Consider the following 25,057-nt stretch of genomic DNA (forward strand, 5'->3'; position numbering starts at 1 on the left):
AGCGCGGGGGTGGGGAGCTGAACTTTGCTAGTGACACGTCGCACGGCTGCGAGAGGCGGGCCTTCCTAGGTTCCTTTTCCTGTACCTTCGTACCGGCTTTGCAGAATCGGATTAGTGTCAGTTCTTGGATTCCTCCATCATTTAATTGAAGAAAAACTGGGCTTCTCTTGTGTAACTGTAACATCCTTTTCTTACGCTAAGCACCCCAGTGCCTGAACTTTTCTGTTCTCCATCGCCAAAAGTCCCCACCACCGCCTTCTATATTATTGTATTATTGTATTTTGATTTAACTTATCGTTTCATGGTATCTCAACATGCTCTGCTATCTGGTGTACTTTATATGCCTGCATTCACATGCAAGTGCAGTAGAGTCAAAATAAATTTCTTTCAGTCTCTGCTTCCTAAATATCTTTTCTAGGGACTCAGGAGAAGGGGCTGAAATCTGAACAATTTTAATGTGTGTGCAGACTAAAAGATTAAAAAAATTATCTCCCAACACTTCTCTTTCACACACACCCCACTTGAAGAAAACAGGGATAGTGATTTTAGTGTTTATTCCTCTCCCACATCTCCACTTTCTATAACTGAGAATCTCCTACCTTCCTACCATCTTCCCCTTTTACATTTGCAGAGAATGTGCTCTGAATAGAATAGAAACCTTAACTCAGCAGTCTGATCCTAACTATATTTCCTCATGAGTAAATTTCTGTTGATTTTAAAGAAGCTTGTTAGCTTACTTGCTAACAAGCTTCTTTGAAATCAGTAGGACTTTCCCAATCAAATGCTCTTAGGATTGCAGAGTTGTGGTGAAGGCAAGCATTCATTCTACAGCATGGTGGAAGTTATCTGAGCACACTTGCAGCATTTGTTTTCAAGACAGAGAATGTGTGTTCTAGCAACTTCATCACACTTCAGAATGTTTGTCTCCGCCGCCCCAAGTCTGCAATCCAGTGTACACTTGCTTGCAAGTAAACCCCATTGTGATTTATGCTTGATGCTATAATTGCTGCTTTCCCAGATCCTCGCTCAGATAGGGAGCAGGAGCAGATTATTTATGATTTTGCTTAGCCTGTGTAATGGCTGGGCTCTGCACTGGAATCTCTGATTCTGACAAAAATGTGCTGTTTCACTGTGTGGAGACAGGTGTTCCTGGCTTACTAGCTCCATGCATTACCCTCTGTTTCACATTGGGGGAATGTGTGCTTTTCACCAGGACTGAAGTAGAAGATGGAGACAAAACTTGGTGTCCAGCAGGTCTAATGTTAGATTGCTGGATCAAAATGTCACAGGATTGTCTTTTTTTATCTAGGCTTGATGTGAATGGTGTCTAAACTGTCTTGCTTTTTGTACAGGATAATTTGTAATATATAACTTGGTTGGCAACAGGTTTGGGACAGACAAAATAAAGTACTTTATACTTTCTTCCATAATTAAGTTATGGAATGTGCTTATACAGATCTGGTGATGGCCACTAGTTTGGGTGGCTTTTAAAAGAGTGTATGGCAGATGTCAGTTGCCAGTAGCTAGCCATGATGGTTAAATGGAACCTCTGATTTCAGAGACAGCATACCAGATGCGAAGAACAAACCACAGGAGAGGGTCATTCCCTGTTTGGGACCTAGTAGCCTCTTTTACTGAGTAGCATTGGATAGTTAATGTACAGGAGATCATACAGTCTTGAAAGCTTAAGGGAATGGTATTGGTTTTGATATAGATGTCTCACATATAAATGTATAAATATTTAGACCAGAGTTGCAATATTGTGCCCCCTTGCACCTGTGCAAATAGCAAAAGAACTATATGCTTGTAATTCCATGTAATGAAGAATATGTTGTAACAAGACCTTTTAATTCATGCTGTCATCAAATGAGAACAATCTTGCTGGATATATTAAATTCCCTTTAAGTTTTAACATTCAGGTTATGATTGATTTGTTTTTCTAGACATGCTTTGACTGTGGAGCAAAAAACCCAAGTTGGGCAAGCATAACATATGGCGTTTTCCTGTGTATCGACTGCTCAGGGACTCATCGATCACTTGGGGTTCACTTGAGCTTTATTCGGTAAGCAGTTTTCATGCTCTTTGTGTGTATTAATACAGTTGTAGGACTTTTCTCCTATGTTTGTAAAGGTTATCCTTAGAAAATGATTTATATCATCTCATGTGCTTCTTAACTACAAAAGTGCTCTTGTGCATTGGTACTGAATATACAAGTATTCCTTCATATCATTAGTAAATTGTTGGATTTCTTCAATCTTGCCATAGGGGATACATAGGATACAAAATTGAAGTTTTGTTTCCATGTCATTTTCTTAGATTAAGTTTGACTGCCTTCAACTTTGCAATAAATATGCTATAGTATTGTTAGTTCATTACTGAGACAGTATTAGAAAAGTAATATACATTTCCTTCGTTCTTTTGTTTCCTTTGATTCCAGCCATGAAAAGGCAGTGTGGTGCAGAGGATTCATAAATCATTGCTCTGGAGCAGGGGTGGGCAAACATGGCCCTCCAACTGTTGTTGAACTACAACTCGCATCATCCACAGCCAGAATTGGCTGGGGTTGATGGGTTGTAGGTCAACAACAGCTGGAGGGCCAAGTTTGCCCACACCTGCCCTAGATGCCCAGCACAAAGATCTGCTTCCTTTCCCCAAGTTGTTTGCAATTGCAGTGTCTTTATACTGGGTGTGGGCGACCAATCCCTTCTTTTCCCCCCCTGGTTTTTACTTGCTTAAAAAAAATCTTGCTTGGTTAGTTTTCTTCCAATATATATATATACACTTTAAGTGAAATTATTCTTTAAAGTGAACTTTAAGTGACTTGCTGGGCTCTGAACTCCGCAAACCCCACTGGATTTGACCTTATGGTTCTACCTGTTTGCCCAAGCAGAAGGAAGGCAAAGGGAGCACCTGCTTTCAGCCTTCGTACTGCCATCACTATAACATAGAACTGTGCTATAGAGGCGACGTGTGTAAGTGTACCTTTGCTGTCTTTCTGATCTTGGACGGGCATTTTGGATAATCTACAGAGGTAGGGAGAAGGAATAGAATGAGAGGCAACAACAAAAATGTGGTCGAATGGGGTAACAGAGGAGTAGCAGTATGAGAGAGGTCATGCCCTTAGCTCTCGCCTTGTGGTATCTGATGGGCCACTGTGTAAAGCAGGATGTTGACTAGATGGGCCTTTGGCCTGATCCAGCAGTTCTTATGTTCTTAACAGGAGCAGGACATGCATAGGTGAGCAGAGCAATGAACCTCTTTATAAGTAATGTGGATTGCGTCTTTGTTCAGGTGTTGGAATAAAGGAAAAACACTGATTTTGAACACTAACATGTCAAATCAGTGCATGTTTAAATGTGCTTAAGGGTGTTTTCTTCATCCCCTAAGAAAAGGAGACCCCACAGTTACAGAGAAGATTTATTTATTTATGTGACTCTTGGCAACTTATTTTGGTGATGTGCAGGAGGCTTGAGAGGGAAGGGAAGAATGACAAAAATTGCTCCCCTTCCAACTCAGCTGTCAATGCAGCAGTCAATGCAGCTGTAGTCTGGAACTCACACTGCTGCACGTATGCAATGCTGGTTCAATATTGGCTGATGAAATTTTAGAAATGCACATTTTCCACGCGGGAGGGGGGGAATACTACAGCCCTAGTAGATTACGTATTAACAAAAATGTTTTATCAAAGTTTTGCAATTTTAATGGAAGATGAGTTTAACCTGATCATTGGTTGTATCCAAAGAAAGTTAGTCATGACTAAGTCCCATTGAAATTAATATAGCTTAAATTTAGTTATAGCCACCTAATTACACAGCAGGGAAATGACTTGACTAGCAAGCCAGAATTTTCCAGTTCAAATCCCTGCTTGTATGTTTCCCAGACTATGGGAAACACCTATACTGGGCAGCAGCGATATAGGAAGATGCTGAAAGGCATCTTCTCATACTGTGTGGGAAGAGGCAATGATAAATCCCTCCTGTATGGTAAACTCCTCCAGACCACCACAAGGCTCTGGTTGCCTGGAGTCGACACCGACAACAGCACACTTTACTTTAAACTTAGTTATGACTAACTTGTCGCTGATTTCAGTAATGCTTAATCATTACTAATTTTTTAGGGTATTTTGGATTAGATTTGTATTTCTTCAGTTTCACTGTGCTCATTTGGTAAGAACTTTCAAAATTTCTTTGGAAATGCTTTTGAAAAAATACTTGGATTCCCTCCCCCCCCCCCTTCTAGGTCTACAGAATTGGATTCAAACTGGTCATGGTTTCAGCTGAGGTGTATGCAAGTTGGAGGAAATGTGAATGCTGTAAGTTTTGTTTCGGTATTTCCCCTTAGTTTTCAGAGAATGTATGTGTGTGAGAGAGTGATATCTAGTAGCAGGGTTGTGCTGGAGTTTTGCAGGAACTCAGAAGAAGTGGTAGAATGTGCTACTGGATGCACTATTCATCTTCCTGAGAATTTGTTTAAGTAAGCTTCTGGTCCCTATGTGACTTTGAACATATGCTTAAGTGTGTGAGCAATGTCTGCTGAAATCTGAGAAGAGATAGAGGTCAATAAATAGGTCATTCAGTGGTCTGGAGGTGAGATGTCAGTGTCTTCGCCCAACCTAGGTTAATTATGCTAACTTGCAGAATACATTGTGCAAAATATAAAATATTATGCAAGTTTGCTGATTAACATCATTTATATAGATTGCAGAATATGGATCGCCTGGGTGCAGAATTTGAACTTATTTTTAAGTTTAGAATACACATGGTCCTACTTATACATTCCTGGGATTTCACATTCCTGGGATTTAAGAAATGTGAATGCATCACCAAGTACCAAGCATAAAAACAAAATGGAAAAAAAAAAAAACCCTAAATCTTCTGCACATTAAGTGGACATGTGAAAATAGTCCAGACTTCCAAGGCAGGCTGACATGCCAAGTCTGGAGTGGAGGGCTGGTCTACCTATTGGCCCCAATTGGTAAACCAGTTCTCCATGGGGGAAAAGCATCATTTTGAGGCCTGTTTTTCCAGGAAAACTGGCTTCAAAGTGGCATTCTAATCACCCGAATCGACTTGGGTGATTCGAGGTTGATTCGCTTTGATGAATCAATTTAGTGATTCTGCGATTCAAATTGAATAGCAGAATCTGATTCATGCATACCCCTAACATCTTTACAGATACATTAGTCTGTAAATTTTAAGGGAACAAACCTAGCCACAAATATATGAACAAAAACATTTAAGTCTCTCCATTATATTTGTTGTTTTGTAGTCTGCATTTTTTCATCAGCACGGTTGCACAACAAATGATACCAACACCAAGTACAGCAGTCGTGCAGCTCAGCTCTACAAGGAGAAGATTAAATACCTTGCAGCTCAGGCAACACGGAAGCATGGTACTGATGTAAGTGCACTGCACAGTACAGCATTTATTGATTATTTTTTGTTCCTAAAGCACTGTGTTTCAGGGTACCTTGGCATTTTTAGGAGTGACATGTTCAGATGTATTTAGCTATGTTACAACTGGAAATGAAAATTGAACATGCAGAGATATCTGGGAGGGGCAAAAAAGGAAGATTCCCTTTCAGATATCTGTTGGGAGCTCTGTACCTGGTTTTTGATTTGCATCTCCTTTGGAATGGAGGTGTATGTTCACATATTGGTCAAATTTATCCTGAAATCCCTGCAAGCTGTCGGGGAGCACTTCATACACAATTTGAGTTTTTCATTGCATGTTAGAGTGTAGCCTGACTTATATCTGGGGTTTAAAAATCCACTTTTTGTGCCAGTTTTTTTGAGCAACTTTACTTGCAGAAAACCCATGGTAAAGCCTGCTGTCTGGGAAAGCTCAATTAAAAAGCCAAGGGTTGTGGAAGACAGTTTTTTCAGGCTCAAAACAAACCCTCACTATGACCTTATGGAATAAATGATTGGCCTGCCTATGACATTTTTATTGTCTGGGCATACCTAGATCTTGTTGAGATTTTACAAGCTTGTTTCTTACCAATCCATAGGAAGTACCTTTGACTTTGTTCAGTGTTTCCTAAAACCTTATAAAACCCCATTTGTGATGTGCTGTGTTGTTTAAGCTTTTTGAATTATACTGGTGCCAAAGGCTTAGGCTAAAATAAAAAATAGTTATTTGATAATGAAAACAATTTGTGTGTGTGGTTTTCTCCCCTCTCTCCCTGTTAGTGGTGGTGTCATTAGGACTGTGCTTCTTTGGGGGCAAATTCTGACAATTTAAAGAGCTTATATCTCTTTTCTTCTCAGCTTTTTCAAACTATCAGGGTACTTCTCAGAATCTGAAGAAATTCACTGGCTTCCCTAATACTTTGTCGTGCATAACTTTCTTTGGATTCAACCCATTAAGTTTAGATTCATTTTAAAACAAAAGCTTACTATAGCTTCACCTTTAAAAGTATAAAGTTAAATTTGATTTAAAAGTGTGTGTGCATTTTTAAAAATAATAGTGTTGTATCCAAAGAGTTCCTTCCTCTGATTGAAGGACTTGTCTTCCAACAGAGCAAAACATCTGGACACAACCCATTGATTTTTAACCACTGTGGGTGCTGCCATATGAATAATAATAAAGTCACCTGTATGACTACATGTAGGATAATAGCGAAACTTAGGTTGATTATTGTCAAATTGTGTATACTGCCTAGAGATACACATATCAGGAGGTATATACATATGATAAAAATAAATAGAATTGATAGTAAGAACTAATCTGTCTACATTCCTTTCACTTTAATCTTAATTGATAATTACCATCCTCACAAGTTAGACCACTTGCACCTCACGTTCATGCCTCCACTATCTTGAATGAAGGTGGATGACATTACAAACTCTGAATATGAATATTCATATTTGTTTATAATCTGTGCTGTTGAGGTGTCCCTTTGTGTCACTCACTACAACTGCACCAAATTTGGTCCAAATCGGTTAGGTGGTTCACAAGTTAGCCCACTTGCGCCCCTGCATATGTACACACACACACATATATACTGGTTGATCTCATAAGCTTACTTTCCTTAAATAAAGTAGGCTAAAAGCTAGGGGAAACCTGAGTAGAGTGTTTTAAGAATTTCTAATTCTGCATATTCTATTTAAATAATTTGATAGAATATGCAGAATTAGAAATGCGTAAAAAATTTACTGACTGCCAAAATCAATCTTGTGTTGTCTGTAGCGGAGACCTGCATTTTCTATAACCATGGAATGTTTCTGTTTACCTACTAAGGAGATAAGCAATGTCCTTTTGAAAATTCCTGAAAATATTGTGGATCATACTTAAAATGCATAATATTGAAGGGGGCATCATGAGATGTAATACTGTGTTTGTTTTAGCTGTGGATAGATGGCTGTGGAGCCCCTCTTCTATCACCTCAAGAAAAAGAGGAAGACTTCTTTTCATCGCATGCTCAGGTATAGAAAAAGTTCACTATTAGGGCTTGCAATACTGGAGTTAAAAACTGATCTAAATCAAAACAGACTGATTTGGACAGATTTACTTTGATCTGAATCTGATACAACTGCCATCTAAATTAAATAGTAAATCTGTCCAAATCAGCTTGTTTTGCTTTCACAATTTAAAGAATTTTTAATGGGAAACCTCAAGCTTTTAAATGACACTGCACAGAAATCCCTGCACTATAATGAACTGCAGTGCTATTTGCCTGCTATTTGAAAGGCTTGATGTACTCAGAAGAGGCTACTATCCTTACATTGTTGATTCCATTCTGCCAAAAATTGAAAGCACATAAACATTTTAGTGATTGTCATTATACACAGACTTATTTCCAAATCAAAGTATTCATCTGAATTGGGTCAAATTGAAGCAGTGTGATTCATTTCCAAATCAAAGTATTCCCCAAATCAAAGTATTCCTCTGAATTGGGTTAAATTGAGTCTGTAACAGCAAATCGGATCACACCTCCCTCTGAATTGCTAAGTCAGCATCTGAATAGAGTGTTTTTGTTGTTCAATATGCTTAGGTCTGTAAGAATATCTGAAGTAGCAAATTTATATCAATTGTGTGTATCTGAAGTAGCAGTGTATCAGTTGTGATCCATGCACAGAACTTTTTATCTACCATTATGTGATAGAAAGAGGGCGAAGGGTCTGTGCTTTTCTTGGCTACTGCAACAGAGTTGTGCCGCCTGAGAATAATTTGCATAGTTGGGTTGCATAGTTTTGCATTATGTTTATGCAGTAGTCTGTGTAGGCATGAACATCATCTGCCCAGTAACAGGCGTCACAGGTGGCAGTAGGCAGTGCTGCGTTGGCTATGATTTTCACAAGTTCACAGTTGCCCATGTCCCACTTAACAATGGTGGGCTTGTAGTGCATCATGCAGCCTTGTTTGGCCTGATTCTTAATTGTGTGGTGTACCTATTTACTTCCTATTGCTGTCAAAGCTTCCATTCCATTGCTACTTACACAAAAATAATAATTCTTCAGGTTCCCATAGGTGCATCTTGAGAGAATTGTTCGAGAATTAAGGGTAGTTATGAAAACTTAGTTAACCAATGTATGCCAATGGCCCTATAGAATAAACAATGTCATTAATAGCAAGATTAGCCAATAAGGAGTTTTCTCTCAGATTTCAGTATCAATCAACATTGTAAGTTAGTTTTCAAGTAAATGTACTTTAAAATTAGCCAAGTAACAGTGGAGACTGATTTTATCATTTATTTTATTTAAAATATTTCTGTACCGCCCAAAACCGCCATCTCTGGGCGGTTTACAATTAAAAATGTGATTATGACAACATTGTCCTGTTTCTAAGGCTACATGACATCAGGGTTAGAACAGGTCTTTCATAGCCATTCACAGGATATGTCCCTTGAGGGGTTTCATGGGACTCTTTCATTGGAGAAGTTATCTGTGGCATATAACAGAAGAATGGACACTGGAGGGTAAGTGAGAAGTTGTGCACTCTATTACCTCATGGTTTTCACACACTTCACCTCAGCTGTGATGAAATCTTCATTGCTGGCAAAGGAGACGGCAAGCATAAATTCATCCACACATGATTCCTGCAGATTTTGGTAACATAATTAGCACAATTCTAAAAATACAACATTTGGCAAGGCAGGAAGAAGCCTGGATATCTAAATACCCCTCTAAAATGTGTTTCCCAGCCCCTGGGAAAGGATGGTCTGGTTTGAGAACAGAGTACAGTTGGTTGGTTGAAGAAAAGTATTATTTGTGGTAGAAGGCAATAATAACTGAGAATGGTGCCAAGACATGAAGAGTGCCATTACTGTCAACTGCAGAGTGCCTCCCCTATACACCTGGCAGGGATTCCAGGGCAGATGGAATCTTCCTTAGCCCCCGGCAGAGGGCATTGCATGCCTGCCAACATTTCCTTGTTTTCCCATTCACCTGAATGGGAAAATTGGGATATGTTGGCAGGTAGTGTATAGTGCTCTAGATATGTTTGCTATTTCTTTTGAGCCTCAACTGAACTTCCATAAGAGAAGGGTTTCCCCACCACCACCAGACAAGTAAAAGGTGTTACTCTTCCCTTGCCAGCACACTCCTGTTCTGCGAATATCTTCATGGCCCTCCCAGTTCAGGGGGTTTTCACTTTAGCAACATGGGAGACAATTAGGAAACACAACATCCATGACCTCTCCTTTCACTCTAATGTAGTAGTAGTAGTAATAATAATAAAACTTTATTTTTTAGCCACCCCATATCAAATTGTTCTCTAATCCTCACAACAGAGGATTAAAATATTTAATAAAAACACATTACACACTGAATCATAACAGACAAAAAAGATGAAAATACAAAATATAATTCAAAGCAGCTTAAAAACTCATTTTAAAATTTGTTAAAAATCAGATCAAATCTGAAAAAAAGAATTTAAAAGCCCTGGGTCTTTTAAAGATCTTTACCTGGCGTCTAAAAGAGCAAAGTGATGAAGGCAGGTGGAGGCTATTTATTGGGGAGGCTATTTATGCTAAAAAGGCCCTCTTCCTGGTAGCCACCCGCCTCATCTCTTTTGGCAGGGTCACCCGGAGGAGGGCCTCTGAAGATCTTACAGTCTGGGTTGGGACATGTGGGGCAAGGTGCTCTCTCAGGTAATATGTTCCCAAGCCATTTAGGGCTTTAAAAGTGCTTTAAGGTTAAAACCAGCTCTTTGAATTGGGCCCAGAAACATCAGTGCAGCTGACTGATGTAATATGATCAAAACGTCCAGTCCCAGTTAATAATCTTGCTGCCCTATTTTGTACCAGCTACAGTTTCCAGATTGTTTTCAAAGGCAGCCCCTTGTACAACGTATTGCAGTTATCTAAACGAGAGGCTACCAGAGCATGAGTAGCTGTGGCCAAACTATTTCTGTCCAGGTAAGGTGTATCAGTTGAAGCTGATAAAAGCCGCTCTGAGCCACAGAGGCCGCATGAGCCTCTAGTGACTACTGGATCGACGAGCACACTCTAACCCATATAGAACAGGCTGAGCATCATTCACCCTGGCAGAGGAACCACCGACCAACAGTACTTCTGTATTGTGTGGATTGAGTCTTAGCTTATTCACCATCATCTAGTCCATTACTGCATCCAAGCACCAATTCAGAACAGTCACTGATTCACCTGCGTCTGATGAAAAAGAGAGATACAACTGAGTGTCATCTGTACACCTCAAGCCAAATCTCCTAATGACCTCTCCCAGCAGTTTCATGCAGATGTTAAACAGCATAGGATAAAGAATGGAACCCTGCCACAACTGCCAAGGGGTTGAGCAGTAATCCTCCAGCACCACCTTTTGGGAATGGTGCCGCCGGCCCCGGGCGAAGGAGTCACCTCTCTCCTCTTCACGACACACCAGAGATAGACTGGGGTGTGAGCTCTCCATCCTTACAGGCTTCGAAGGGGATGTTGACTGATATTTCTATCAGATATTTCTGTCCGCAGCTTCCTCTCTTAAATACCCAGTATTTAAGTATTTTATTAATTTCCTAACACATATATCCAAACTATTTTATTAGTATAGAATTTTTAAATAATTATAAGTGATACTTCATTTGGAATATTTATAGTAACCTATAAGTAACAGAAAACATAGAAGTCAGATACCAAAAGTTGACAGAAAAAAATAATACTTAAACGAAACCAAAAAATACTCACACCCATTCTGCTCAAAACCTGGCGTCTTCCCCACATACATTCCACTGTCCTCTCAGAGCCTCCCACTCTGGTCCTGGTTGACAGTACACTGAATTCTGACATCTACACTGTACAGTACACTGAATTCTGACATCTACACTGTACAGTACACTGAATTCTGACATCTAGGGGAAATCCCTGTTAAATGCATTAGTTCAGATTATAATTGCTGGTGCAGTGGGGAAGTAACGTAGAGAGGGAGCAAGAGGTTGCTGGTTCGAATCTCTGCTGGTATGTCGGGCAGCAGTGATATAGGAAGAAGCTGAAAGGCATCATCTCATACTGTGTGAGAGGAGGCAATGGTAAACCCCTCCTGTATCCTACCAAAGAAAACCGCAAGGCTCTGTGGTCGCTTTACCTTTACACCATATACTCGATAGCACAACTCGATACAGCTCGATAGCACAACTTTACCTTTACACCATATTAGATCCTAGTTCTTCCTTTTTGCAGGTTATTAGCACAGAATGGGATTCATCACAGCCTGAGACAATAAATCTCAAGCAGAGTTCTTCTGAAAGCAAAGAAGGTATAATTTGTCATCTTACTGTAAATGTTTTTAATACTGGCACAGTATTTAGTTTTTTCCAACTAAAGCACATTTAGCTCCTGCTGATTTTGTATTCTTAGTTTTATGTTTTTGCATATACAGGTGGCCCTTGTTATGTGTGGTTTCACGTATCTGCAGTTGGGCAATATACAGGTGAAACTCAGAAAATTAGAATATCATGCAAAAGTCCATTAATTTCAGTAATGCAAATTAAAAGGTGAAACTGATATATGAGACAGAGGCATTACATGCAAAGCGAGATAAGTCAAGCCTTAATTTGTTATAATTGTGATGATCATGGCGTACAGCTCATGAAAACCCCAAATCTCCAATCTCAGAAAATTAGAATATTACATGGAACCAATAAGACAAGGATTGAAGAATAGAACAATATCGGACCTCTGAAAAGTATACAGTGTACTGTGCTTGATTGGCCAGCAAACTCGCCTGACCTGACCCCATAGAGAATCTATGGGGCATTGCCAAGAGAAGGATGAGAGACATGAGACCAAACAATGCAGAATTGCTGAAGGCCGCTAATGAAGCATCCTGGTCTTCCATAATACCTCATCAGTGCCACAGGCTGATAGCATCCATGCCACGCTGCATTGAGGCAGTAATTGCTGCAAAAGGGGCCCAAACCAAGTACTGAATACATATGCATGCTTATACTTTTCAGAGGTCCGATATTGTTCTATTCTTCCATCCTTGTCTTCTTGGTTCCATGTAATATTCTAATTTTCTGAGATTGTGGATTTGGGGTTTTCATGAGCTGTACGCCATGATCATCACAATTATAACAAATTAAGGCTTGACTTATCTCGCTTTGCATGTAATGCGTCTGTCTCATATATCAGTTTCACCTTTTAATTTGCATTACTGAAACTAATGGACTTTTGCACGATATTCTAATTTTCCGAGTTTCACCTGTATACCGTACCTCATTATCCACAGTACATGACTTCGCATATCCATGGTTTTCAGCAGCACAGTTACATGGCTGTGCTCTTGCTGTATGTGCTCATGGGTTGTGAGAGGAACTTGGAGGACATTTTTTAGCTTTGATCTAAAAAATCTTTTTGTGCTTCTAAAAGCCATTTGGGGTAGCACTTGGTATCCTTAGGGAGCCTTCAGGAGCCATTGCTCTGGAGCTTTTGGACGTTTTTTGGAAGCATTTCTGTGGAGCCTTTTGTGGAGCCTCTTGCAACATTATTCTCTCATCATAAGATGCTAATTATAACTTTTATAAATTTAATTTTAATGTTGATGAAATTTATTTATTGCAATTAAAATTCAATTTTTATTAAAATTTTATTTTAATTATCCATTGAAAATTGATTCTCCCCTCATTCCTTTATTCTTACACGTTCCTCTCTGTGTGTTGACTGGATTTAATTTTTTGCTGCCTCTTTGCCAACTGACCAACCAAGGCCAAGGGGCTTGTGCTTCCTAAGTGCTAGACCTCAACAGTGGGGTGAGGAAATGCCATGATTACACATTACTGGAGAAGCTGGGGGGGGGGCATTGCTGGAGGAGCTGGAGAATGGGAAAATTGAGGTGGCCAAGGTACAATGCTGTGCTCAGTTCTTATTTCTGCTCTTACCCTGTCTTTTCAGTGGTTTTTTTAGTCATTTTCCTGGGCTCCAGAACCTACCTCCCCATCCCCTGCCAAATCCTGTTGACTTAAGGTCTCAATAAGGTTTTCGTTATCTGCAGTTGTAGGCCAGAACAGAACTCCTGTGAATAACAAGGACCTCCTGTATTATATAAATTGTAGGCAGCTGTATCTGAGTTATATATGTATCTGAATATAGAAGACCAGTACAAAAAGAAAAGAAAGACTTAATGCTATATGAAGAATTTCATAAACCTTAGATATCATCCAGGTGGAATACTTCTGTTCATAAAACAGACATGGGACAATTTTCAGTGATGCCCTGCTTCCTTCTCCAGCAATGCACCCTGCACCATCTAAAATGTGTTCCTGAATGTTCTTGGAAACATATTTTCAAGAGACTGAAGGGAGAAGGGGAAATTACTAAAAATTGCCCTTTGTGCAAGCAGGAATTGCCCTTTGCTCAAGCAAAATTACATTGAGCAAGCAGAAGTATTCCACTAATGTAACTTTTAGTCTGCATGCTAACATTACAAAGCCAGTCTTTACAAAATGTGTGAAGCCAGTATTTACAAAAATACCAACTTCAGACATGACTCTGTCAGTTGGTAAAAATATGCAAAATTACTAGTCTGCTCATTTGCATGTTGTAATTAGTTTAAATCTATACAAACTTTCAGTTCCTCTTTCATAACACTCTGGTTCTTAAAAAAAACAAAGATGGGAAAAGCTGGCTGAGAAAGTTGCAAGTCAAGTGACTATTTTGTGGTATATAGAAGAGAATGGGGGTGCTATCTCATTAGCAGGATGTTTTCCAAAATCATTCTGAAAATCATTCTTCATGTTTTTATATCCCTAGAAGAATCTGAACATGGACCAAGTGTCGATTGCCTTAGTGTGTCACCACAAGCTTCGTTAGGTAATAAATCCAAAGCAGAAGTAGATTATCTGTGTATTTTAATCTATAATGTTGCAGAGATAATGGCTGACATCCAAATTAATGTTGCACTCCAAATATGCACTTACAACAGGGGAGGGGTGATTATTTGCCTCCCATAACACATGTTCTTGAGAGTTGAAGAAAATCACTTCTTCCCACTGCATGCACCAAACATTGTTCGCCGTGCGCAACTGTTATCTGGATTTGTGGGGGAAACAGTGCAAATGTTGCATTGTTAAATGAATTTTCAACGCGGTCTTAAAGAAAAGCATCCCAGTCCACAAATTGGCAAGTCTTACCAGTGAGATTTGAAAAAGGCAAGTCGGATAGGTTTGTATACTGTTGCTTTTCAGCACTACTGATCACTGCATGTGAGTCCTATAGCTGCTCCCTGACATAAGTGACTTTATAATAACTTGGATATTTTTAGGATAGGGTTTTATTTTTTTGAGCTGACTGGAACAAACACCCACCTAATGGTGGAGGCACAGTTTCTGATTCTGCTCTTAACAGTACAGTAATGCTGCTAAAGTAGCCTTTACTAACATAGTGATTGCTTCAACCCAGCCCTCATGTTTATTTCTTTGTTTCATTTGATGTCGCATAGGCCTAATGAGACTGTACCCATTCAGAATTCAAGTGGGGGGATTGTACATTAATAATTTATTTTACATTTATATCCTGCTCTTCCTGCAAGGATCCCAGAGCGGTGTACTACATACTTGAGTTTCTCTTTCACAAAAACCCTGTGAAGTAGGTTAGGCTGAGAGAGAAGTGACTGGCCCAGAGTCACCCAGCTCGTTTCATGGCTGAATGGGGATTTGAACTCGGGTCTCCCCGGTCCTGGTCCAGCACTCTAACCACTACACCACGCTGGCTCTCGTATACCACAGAGGGGAAAGAACTCCATGGTACAAGCATGGAGTTTGTAACATTGGACCCTTATAGACTTAACAGTATTCTCCACTTGCATTTTGAAATGATATAGTCCCTGGGTGGAGAACAGTACAATGTGTTTTTTTTAAAGTAGTAATGGTAGTTCTTTAGTTTGGGCCTTAGTATTGAGTAGTTAACCATCTAACATAAATTCAACTGTTCATTTATAACATTGACCTTTTTAGTTTGTGATGTATGTTTGTTTTTTGTCTCTTACTTTAGCCAACTTGGAGAAAGTCAATGCTTCAGGCATCGCACCTAGCAAAGGTGACTTTGGATGTTTTAGATACCCTGTTTGGCTGCTTCAGATTCCACATTCTGTGGAATAGAGCATTATAACAGTTGTCTTAGTTTGCACTATCATTTTAAACAAATGCATCCTTCACTAACAAAATTTAACTTTTTTCAACTTGCATTACATTTATTTTTTCTCCTCTCCATATTTTATTAAAATATCTTAAATAGCTATTGATTTTAATTTATTATTGTTCTCTAAGTATCCTTCAGTCCAGAAATTATTGTATACATCAGTGGTTTACCTACCTACTAATGTGAATGTGTTGCTTTTACCCAGAAAACTGATGAGTGGCACTTCTGGGTTTGATGACACTGATTACTGGGAGGAACTTGATTACTGGGAGTACTACACTGACACTGGGAGGAAAGGATTCAGTCAGCTGCCCTGAGCAGGTTATCTGAGCTGATGATGCCAGTGCAAGTGTAGCAATGTACATGCCATGTGTACAATCCTAGTACTTTGTGGAATATATTATATACTTCCATAAGGCTGATCAATGATTGTGTTTGCATATTGAGAGTTAAAATCTCCTGTAGGTTGTAATTTTTTTTTAAAAATGTGATTTTTTCCCCCATTATCTTTGGATTTGTGCTACACTAAAAGTGTAGGAAAAACTATCTGTAGTAAAATGATAGATGTGAAATATAAATTAAAGATTTTTTTCATCTTTGCTATATGCATGAATGAAAATACAGTTTGCTATTTAATATTAAATGTACTCTAGTCCAGTCCTGTCATCATAGTTGAAAAGATGTGCTTCATATTTCCTTTGAATAATGAAAAATAAGCTGTACGTGTCAGAAATATTGCTTTGGAACACAAATTGCAAATTACACAGACCTGGGAATTGCAAATTACACAGACATGTCATTATACTGAAAGCTTCACATTTTTGATGGACTTCTGATTTGTTTTCATTTATCAATTGTGAAATAGTAGAACTCTAGTGTACCTAAACTACTGATTCAAAATATCTCTAATATTTATGCATCCTAGAATTCTTTTTTTCCACAGAAAGAACGGAGTAGAATGTTTGCCTTTCTCTGCTGCTGGAGTCCAAGGGCAACTCACATGTGGTTTATGTGATCCCATGTGACTCCAAAGGCAGGACTGAGTTGATTAGGAAAGCTTTTAAGGCTGGGAGAAGCAAACCCTCCTCTGTTCTTTTTAGTCCTGCAAGGCTTCAGGCAGCTTCCTTTTCATCTCTCCCTTTTCCTCAGCTTGCTTCTCCATTTCTCATCCTCCCTTCCCTATCCTTCCGTCCTGCCTTCCCTGAAAGGGAACGAAAGGCCTGGCAGGGTACTCCACATCCAAGTACCAATGGGGAGGCTTCACTCTGGCCACTCCACGGTCTTCGGAACAGCCGCAAGCCCGCCCAGCAGATAGAGCTTGGCAGCATGCTTCCTGCCCGGCCACAGCTCTCCAGAACGTGCCACCACTGCCAATCAGCAGCGTTCCAGAGCTCCAGCACCAACAAGCAGCCATTTCTGGGGGTGGGGAATTGGGCCAGGCATCACCTCCATCGCCGCTTCCCAACAGCTCTCTCTGCCTGCCTCTAGCTGCAGCGGCGTCCCTGCTACACCTGCACACCCATCAAGGCTTCGCGGGGTGCGTGGAAGGCCAAGCAGGCCCGATCCTGCCAGCAATGGCATTGGCCAGCCAGAAGGCCCCAAAACAGTCGATGCTGCTCAAGACCAGGGCAGCCTTGGAAGAAGCTGTCTCCCAAAGCAGACAGCACTCCCCCACATGGTAGTGACAAGGGGCTCGGCTGTAGCACCATATTCAGACTCGGTGAGCTCAACCCAAGCTGGGTCTATTGCTTATATTGCCCCTCCTGCCTTGTTCCCCTCAGGGTCATCTAGTCTGACCCAGACTGCATCTACGGACATTGCATCTATCCCCTGATGCAACTGCCAGGGGATATGCCACCTACCCTGGGGGTCATGGTTTAAGGGCTTGTTAGCTAAATCCTTTGAGAGATATGATTATTTGAAATCCAAAAAGCGAAAATGGTCCAGATGGGTCTCCCCGTCCTCCACCAGCCCGGTTTCTTCTGCTTCTGAGGCGTCAGCCCCTAAAAAAGTGAAGGGGGGGGTGCATGTTAAAAAGTCCAGAAAGGGCAGTTCTAGATCTAAACAGAGGGAACGCAGTACGCTCTCATCTGAACTCTCTGTGTATGACTCACCCAGTCCTAGAACTCTTAACTAATGGAACTGGTGATTTGCACACTGCTTTGTCACAGCAGCATCCTCTGAGGCCCCTGGGTGACACTTCATCTACCATTCCCCTAGATGAGAACCTTTCTTCACCAGTCAACCCACTGGGTAGTGGGGACCCAGAACTACCGAGATCTGAAGGCAAATGGTCTGTTGGTCAGGAGCCTGAGAATTCACCCCTCAGACTCTTTCCGGCAACAGATCTAGCACCCCACATGTCCAGAACAGTGCATGCCCTAGGGCTTAACTTGCCCACCTCCCAGGAGATCCAGCCCATCAGCAAAATTGCTCTGGTGTTCCCAGGGTCAAAGCCTTCTAACGTGTCTCTTATCCCAAAACAATTGGTGGAAGCAGTAAAAATGGGATGGTCCCTTTCTACCTCATTTAAGAGGGCCATTGTGGTGGCTAACAAACTCTATTCCTTCCAGTAAGAAGGGAGTAAGATCTTCAATACACCCCTACAGATGTGCTGGTCGTACCACTAATTTCTGACTTGATCCTAACCAGAGATGGGGAATCTGCCCTGAAAGACCCCACTGATAAACACATTGAGGGGGCCTTCAAACATGCTCATGAGTCAACAGTCTTATCCATGAGAGCCTCAGATGTTCTCAGATCCATGAGAGAGCCTCAGGTGCTCTCCACTGTAAAGGAGGGCTACTCCATAGTTATTCAGCCGTCCACCTCACAGATTCCTCTCCACCCCAACCTCTTGCCGTCCACACAAGCATCAAGGCCTGCAGGAGGCAATTCAACATCTTATGGCAATAGGGGCCATAGAACTAGTCCCATCCCAACAGCGCGGCAAGGGGATTTACTCTATAATATTCACTGTACCAGAAAAGATGGTTCCCTGCAAGCAGTGTTGGACCTGAAACATCTAAACCAGTTTGTACGCAAGTACATGTTCCATATGGAATCCCTGAGATCCATCACAGAGTCACTCCATCACCTCGATCTCCTCATGTCCATCAGTCTCAAGGAGGCCTACTTGCACGTGCCTATTCACCATGACAGTCACCATCTTCTCTGCTTCCTCTACTCAGGACACCATTACCAATACAAAGCGCTCCCCTTCAGCCTCTCATCAGCTCCGCACATGTTTACAAAGATCCTAACGCCCATGATTGCACACCTACGATTCAAGGGCATGCGGATTTTTTGGTACTTAGACGATCTTCTGGTCTGGTCTACGACACCTCAGATGGCCCAGACTGACTTACGGCTCACCCCAGGGACCCACAACGACCACAGGTTCCTGATCAACATGGCAAAAAGCTAGTTACAACCAACTCATCAAAATCCTGCATCTCAGACTTCTCATAGACACTCAACGCAATATGCTTTTCGTCCCTACGGAACGCAGGTGCACCCTGGAGCTAGAAGTTAATGAGATCCTGAGTTCAAGACTCCCCACCTTGCTGTCCTTAGCCAGACTCCTGGGTCTGATGGGGGCATGTCTGGAGTCGGTCCCGTAGGTACGTTTTCACCTGAGGCCTCTACAGTGGTTCCTTCTCCCGTTCCATGTGGACATCGCACTGAAACCCAACAGGCGGGTTTCCCTGACTCCTTCACTCCATACGTTGGTGGGCCAAGACACCACACTTGTCAGTGGGCAAGGAATTCCTGGATCCCCCCAGGATCATAATAACTACAGACACCAGCAAGAAGGTCTGGGGAGCCCACTGCCTCCCACATTCGGCCCAAGTGAAATGGTCAGCACAAGAGTGTCAGCACAGCATCAACTGCTTAGAACTCAGAGCCATCCGCTGGGCCCTACAGGGCTTCCATCTGTCACTGCCATGTGCTCATTCGCACTAACAATACCATGGCAAAGGCGCACATAAATAGCTAGGGCGGGGCCAGATCCAGATCCCTGGAAGGGAAAACAGTCCCACTCTTTCAGTGGACAGAACGCTGTGCGGCATCACTCATGGCACATCACATACAGGCCGATCTGAACACGGTGGACTGGCTGAGTCGCTCGGATCTGCTCCCAGGGGAGTGGCATCTAAAACAGTAAACCTTCCAGCAGATCACATTGCACTTTGGACTTCCAGTGGTGGACCTTTTTGTGACCCCAAGCAAAGCTCAGATTCCTCACTTCTTTACAAGGTTCCTCTGCCCCCAGACAGAATCAGTGGGCGCACTCTCATCCCCGTGGCTGGAGGGCCTTCTTTACGCATTCCCTCCAACTCCACTCCTAGCACGGGTACTCCACAGGGTCAAGATCCTGAGTGTGCAACTGCTTCTGGTAGCTCCATTCTGGCTGAGAAGACCGTGGTTCGCAGAGCTCGCCAACCTGGCCTCGGAACTGCCCATCATCCTGCCTGTCACGCCAGACCTTCTTCAACAAGGCCCAGTCTGGCACCTGGATCCAGGCTGGTTAAGGCTAGCCACCTAGAAACTGAACGGAGCATCTTAGGGCAACATGGCTACTCAGCTACAGTTCTTGAAACTATGCTGATGTCCAGATGACCATCCACCAACAGGATTCACCAATATACCTGAAGGGTCTTCCTGAGATGGTCAGCGCGTCACAGGGTGTCCCGAGGATCCACTACCATGACACACCTGTTGCAGTTTTTGCAAGATGGGCTGAACTGGGGACTATTGGCAAATACCTTAAAGCGTCAAGCTACCTCCTTGGTGGGCCTAGTTTCTGGAACACCACATAGCTCCATGCACCACCATCCTCACCTGAAGCATTTCCTGAAGGGCGCCACCCTGTTGTCACCTCCGATGGGCCACCGTTTTCCAAACTGGAACCTGCATACCATCCTTAAGGCTCTCCAGGGTCCCTCCTTCAAACCCTCGCCATCTGTTCCACTCCACATGTTGTCCTTCAAGCTGGCCTTCCTCATGGCCATTACCTCGGCCCACAGGGTGTCCGAACTTAGGGCCCTCTCCATACACAAGAACCTTTGTGTTTTTTCAGAGAACTTTGTTAAACTCATCCCAGACCCCTTTTTTCACCCTAAGGTAGCCTCCCCCTTTCATGTATCTCAAGATGTTATACTACCTTTTTGCCCAAAACCGGTTAACCCAGCAGAGAAGGCCTAGCATAAACTTGATGTCTGTAGATGCCTTAAAATATATATCAAGCAGACAAAACATATTAGGAATTCAGACTCCTTGTTTGTGTCTTTTTTGCCCCGATCCATGGGACAACCTGTCACACCCACCACCATAGCTAGGTGGTTGAACGCGTGTATAACCTCGGCATACCAAGCACAAGATCTCAGGGCACCCACTAAAATATTGGCCCATTCCACGAAAGCCGCTGCGGCCTCGGCAGCTTTTTCAGTGAACATTCCTGTCCAGGACGTTTGTAGAGCAGCCACCTTCCACTTTTACTAAACATTATAGAACCACCCTTCTACCTGCACCTACTGTCCAGGGACCTGGGGGTTCTAGGCATGTCCCAGGCATATTCTTTCTCCTTAGGGACTCTCTGCATATTTTTATTTTGAGGACTACGGTCCGCAGTGTACTACTGGGAGAGGAATCCCGTAGTCACTTCTTTCTCCCGTTAGCTGGAGCGTCATGGTAGTATGTTGATTAAGTTGTTTATCTCTTTTTGTCCTAGTTGTTCACCTAGTTGTTCATCCTGTCACCTCTTGGCCTAAAAGAAATGAAGAGGGTTTGCTCCTCCCAGCCTTAAAAGCTTTCCTAATCAACTTAGTCCTGCCATTGGAGTCACGTGGGATCACATAACCCACACATGAGACGCCCTTGGACTCTGCAGAAGAAGGAGCCTTCACGGTGAGTAACTAATGCTCCGATTTAGAACTAGCAATCTAAATTGCTATGCAAGGTACCTAATTCTTTTAATGCACATTTTTCTTAGATTTTTGATTTCCTTGAAGATGGTATAGAATTTTCAAAATTCACTAACATTTGAAAACTGATTCCTAGTGGGTTTTTTCAGCAAAAGTCTTGTTCATAGCTTATATCCTAGGTGAGGCTTGTCATTGACCAAGCAAAGTCATTTTATTTATACATTTTATTTATATTTATTAATCCTTTATCCGGACTCCCAAAATCTGGAAAGCTCCAAAATCCGGACACCACGCCAAGAGAGAGAGGGGAAAAAATGCTTGTATCCAGCAAGATGGACCAAAACCATGGCAGCTGCCTATGTTCCTAAAATAAAAAGTGAAATTTGCTGCTTTTATGATGTTTCTACAGAAGTTGCAATTAATACCGCTTTCATCATAGTACAATATGTATTGTGATAGAATATGTATTGATCTTTGCAGAAGCCAGCTGCATAATAAAGAAGAAACCAAATCAAGTAAAAAAGGGGGTAGGTGCTGTTTTCTTGCCTCTGTTTTTAGTTAACCAATCATGATATTTTGTGTTAATGTTTGGGGTTCTTGCACATGCCCTTGAGCTATATTAGAACATATGAACATCCAAAATAAATAAACTTAGGGCTAGTAAAAGTGTGTTTGGAACACCTGAATCCATACAACCCTCTTTTAAGAAGTGGGCATCCTGCTGATTAGCCTTTTGCATGTTCCTCCCTCCCCAACAGCCGTCTTCTGGGATTCGGCCTTTTAAAAAAAGGGCGATATGTGCACAGCTAGCTGTTCGATGGGATTAGGAATCACAGTTGTTAGTGGATTACATGATAGGCCTGTGCAATCCGGTAAAGTTTAGATAGGGTTGCGGAAATCCCAGCCCCCGCCATGAGGAGGTAGCGTGTGTCTGGGGAGTGATGCATCCTGAACAGGTGCTTGGGAGTCAGCAATGAGGACTAACAAACTGAAGCTGAATCCAGATGAAACATTGTTGCTATAGGTAATAGTCTAGGGTAGTCGTATGCAGCTTTTTGGGGATGGATTATACTCCTCCTTAAGGAACAATTTTGCATTGTAGGGTTGCTGATCCAGCTTTGCTGCTGGTTACTTTGCTGACATCAACAGCACACAGCACTTTTTTTCCAGCTTTTGCTAGTATGTCAACTGAACCTTACCTGGCGAAAGGTGATCTGGCTGCAGTTATTCCTGCTCTTGTGAACTCCAGGCTCGAATACTGTAATGTGTTAGATGTGGGGCTACCCTTGAAAAGTGTCCAGAAGTTACAGTTGGTTCAGAATGCAGCAGCCAAGTTGTTGAAAAGGTCTGTCCTCCATAATGATATCATGCCCAAGCAGAAAGAGTCGTACTGCCTTCTGGCCCAATTTAAGGTGTTGGTCTTAACCTTTATTATTATCTTGTTTACACAGTCAGACAGGTGTTATTGACTGGTTTGCTTTATCCGGACATCGAGTCCTTCCCAAGGACCTAGGATGGCTGTATTTTATTGTCAGTGTTGTTCTTGTTGTTGTTGTTATAGATATCGTCACAGAATATAGGCTGTTCCCAGTAAAGCTGCTTTTTGTAATTGGCTGATGGTGATTTCTGAGGCCCCTATGGTGTTGAGGTGCTCTTCAAGGTCTTTTGGCACCCAGGGCGCCAATTACCACTGGGATTATTTTGGTCTTTTTCTGCCACAGCCTTTCAATTTCAATTTGTAGATCTTTGTATTTTGTGATTTTTTTCTATTTCTTTTTCTTCTGTTCTGCTATCCCCTGGTATTGCTATGTCGATTATTTTCACTTGTTTTTCTTTCTTCTCAACAACAGTTATATCTGGTGTATTGTGTGGCAGATGTTTCTCTGTTTGTAGTCAGAAGTCCCATAATATTTTTACATCTTCATTTTCTTCAACTTTTTCAATTTTATGGTCCCACCCATTTTTGGCTACAGGTAGCTTGTATTTTTTGCAGATGTTCCAGTGTATCATCCCTGCTATTATTAATTCAATTTCTATACTGCCCTTCCAGTAATGGCTCAGGGTGTTTTACACAGAGAAACAACAAACAAATAAGATGGAACCCTGTCCCCAAAGGGCTCACATTCTAAAAAGAAATATAAGATAAACACCGGCAACAGTCACTGGAAGTACTGTGCTGGGTGTCGATAGGGCCAGTTACTCTCCCCCTGCTAAATAAAGAGAATCACCATGGTAAAAGGTGCCTCTTTGCCCAGTTAGAAAGGGTCAAAGCTCAAAACAACTTGAGACCAGGATATCTAAAGAATCATATGGCCTGCTGCCACATAAACCTGCCTGTCTGTTGTGGTAATTCTTGATGGCACTTCTCTGGGTGCCTGCCTTCAAAGGTAAAGCAGGTAGCAACTTTTCAGTGGTGGTGGCCAAACTTTGTAATTCTCTCCTGAATTCCATCGGGCATCTTCACTGTGGTATTTTGATGCCAGGCAGGATGTATACTGTTCTCTTGGCTCTTTAAAAAAAAAAAAAAAAGGACTAATTTTTGTATGTTTATTCCCAATGCAAAATTGAGCCATTTTGGAAGGGCAGTATAGAAAATGAATGAATGAATGAAATGTCTTAACTGTAGTTTGTAGTACTTTATTCTAGCTACTCATTGTATTTGCTTCTGTGTGGGGTGGGGTGTTTTTTATAACAATATTGTTAGCTGCCCTGATATACATGTGTTTTGAGAGTGAGGGAGTTTGTGTTGTGTGTTGATAAAGCACAGTGTAAATCTCTATGATTAAAAACAGGAAAATGTGATCGAAGTACTTCACTGAAGCGAGATTTCCACAGATATGGCACTAGCATTTTAAAAAGGACCCTAACCCTGGCACTGGCCAGATGTACCACAGTTAAAGATGAGTTAGAGAGCAAGACCTCTAAAGCTGATCTAAGGGCTTGGACAGATTCGTACAGAGCGTGCGATCCTTGGGTTAAGCTGTACCCAGACTGTTTGGGATTTTAAAGGGTAAAACTAGCACCAGAAGCAAATGAGCAACCACTGCATTTGGTACAATATAGGTGTCATATGGACCATTTACCCCCCACTATCATTTGGCAATCATGTTCTGCACTAACTGCAGCCTTTGAACTGTCTTCAGAGGAAGCCCACATAATCAGCATTGCCTATGTAGACATAGCCCAAGTCTAGCCTAGACTTAGCAAGAGCTTGAGTTACTGAAACTAGGTCCATCAAGTTGAGATAGGATTGCAGGTGTCACACCAGTAAAACCTGAGCAAAGATGCTCTTAGCCATCTGAGCAAAGATGATCCTGCTGTCTGCCCAGAGACAACTGTGGACCATAAGCACACCCAAACAGTAACCAAGTAACTCTGTGCTGCCCAGCCACTCCCGTGTCAGTGCTGGGGAGAATTAAAGGGCTCCCACCCTTTAATCCCTCCTGATGGTGAGGGCAAGGAATTCCCCTGTCAGAATTCCGATTTTACCAAGATGCACAGGCCTAATATATAGTACCTAAATAGGAGGAGTACTACTACT

The 25,057-nt window shown here is 41.8% G+C and overlaps 1 protein-coding gene across 5 annotated transcripts in view; it reads left to right on the plus strand.

Moving 5' to 3' along the window:
* The window catches only part of ARFGAP3 (ADP ribosylation factor GTPase activating protein 3), a 96,518-nt gene that overhangs the window by 322 nt on the left and 71,139 nt on the right, over nucleotides 1-25,057 (plus strand). For 2 of the 5 annotated variants that reach the window (XR_008308933.1, XM_053257461.1), the window contains exons 2-9: nucleotides 1,944-2,062; nucleotides 4,240-4,312; nucleotides 5,269-5,400; nucleotides 7,350-7,427; nucleotides 11,633-11,708; nucleotides 14,204-14,263; nucleotides 15,443-15,487; nucleotides 21,997-22,043. Coding sequence is in view for 4 of the 5 variants with exons in the window: in XM_053257461.1 (XP_053113436.1) it covers nucleotides 1,944-2,062; nucleotides 4,240-4,312; nucleotides 5,269-5,400; nucleotides 7,350-7,427; nucleotides 11,633-11,708; nucleotides 14,204-14,263; nucleotides 15,443-15,487; nucleotides 21,997-22,043 (630 nt within the window). In the remaining variant the exon portion in view is untranslated. The remainder of the gene's footprint in view (nucleotides 1-1,943; nucleotides 2,063-4,239; nucleotides 4,313-5,268; nucleotides 5,401-7,349; nucleotides 7,428-11,632; nucleotides 11,709-14,203; nucleotides 14,264-15,442; nucleotides 15,488-21,996; nucleotides 22,044-25,057) is intronic. The other 3 variants (XM_053257462.1, XM_053257463.1, XM_053257464.1) reach the window with 3 other exon arrangements.

The sequence above is a fragment of the Hemicordylus capensis genome, chromosome 5 (assembly GCF_027244095.1).
Source record: "Hemicordylus capensis ecotype Gifberg chromosome 5, rHemCap1.1.pri, whole genome shotgun sequence".
Taxonomy (NCBI): Eukaryota; Metazoa; Chordata; class Lepidosauria; order Squamata; family Cordylidae; genus Hemicordylus; species Hemicordylus capensis.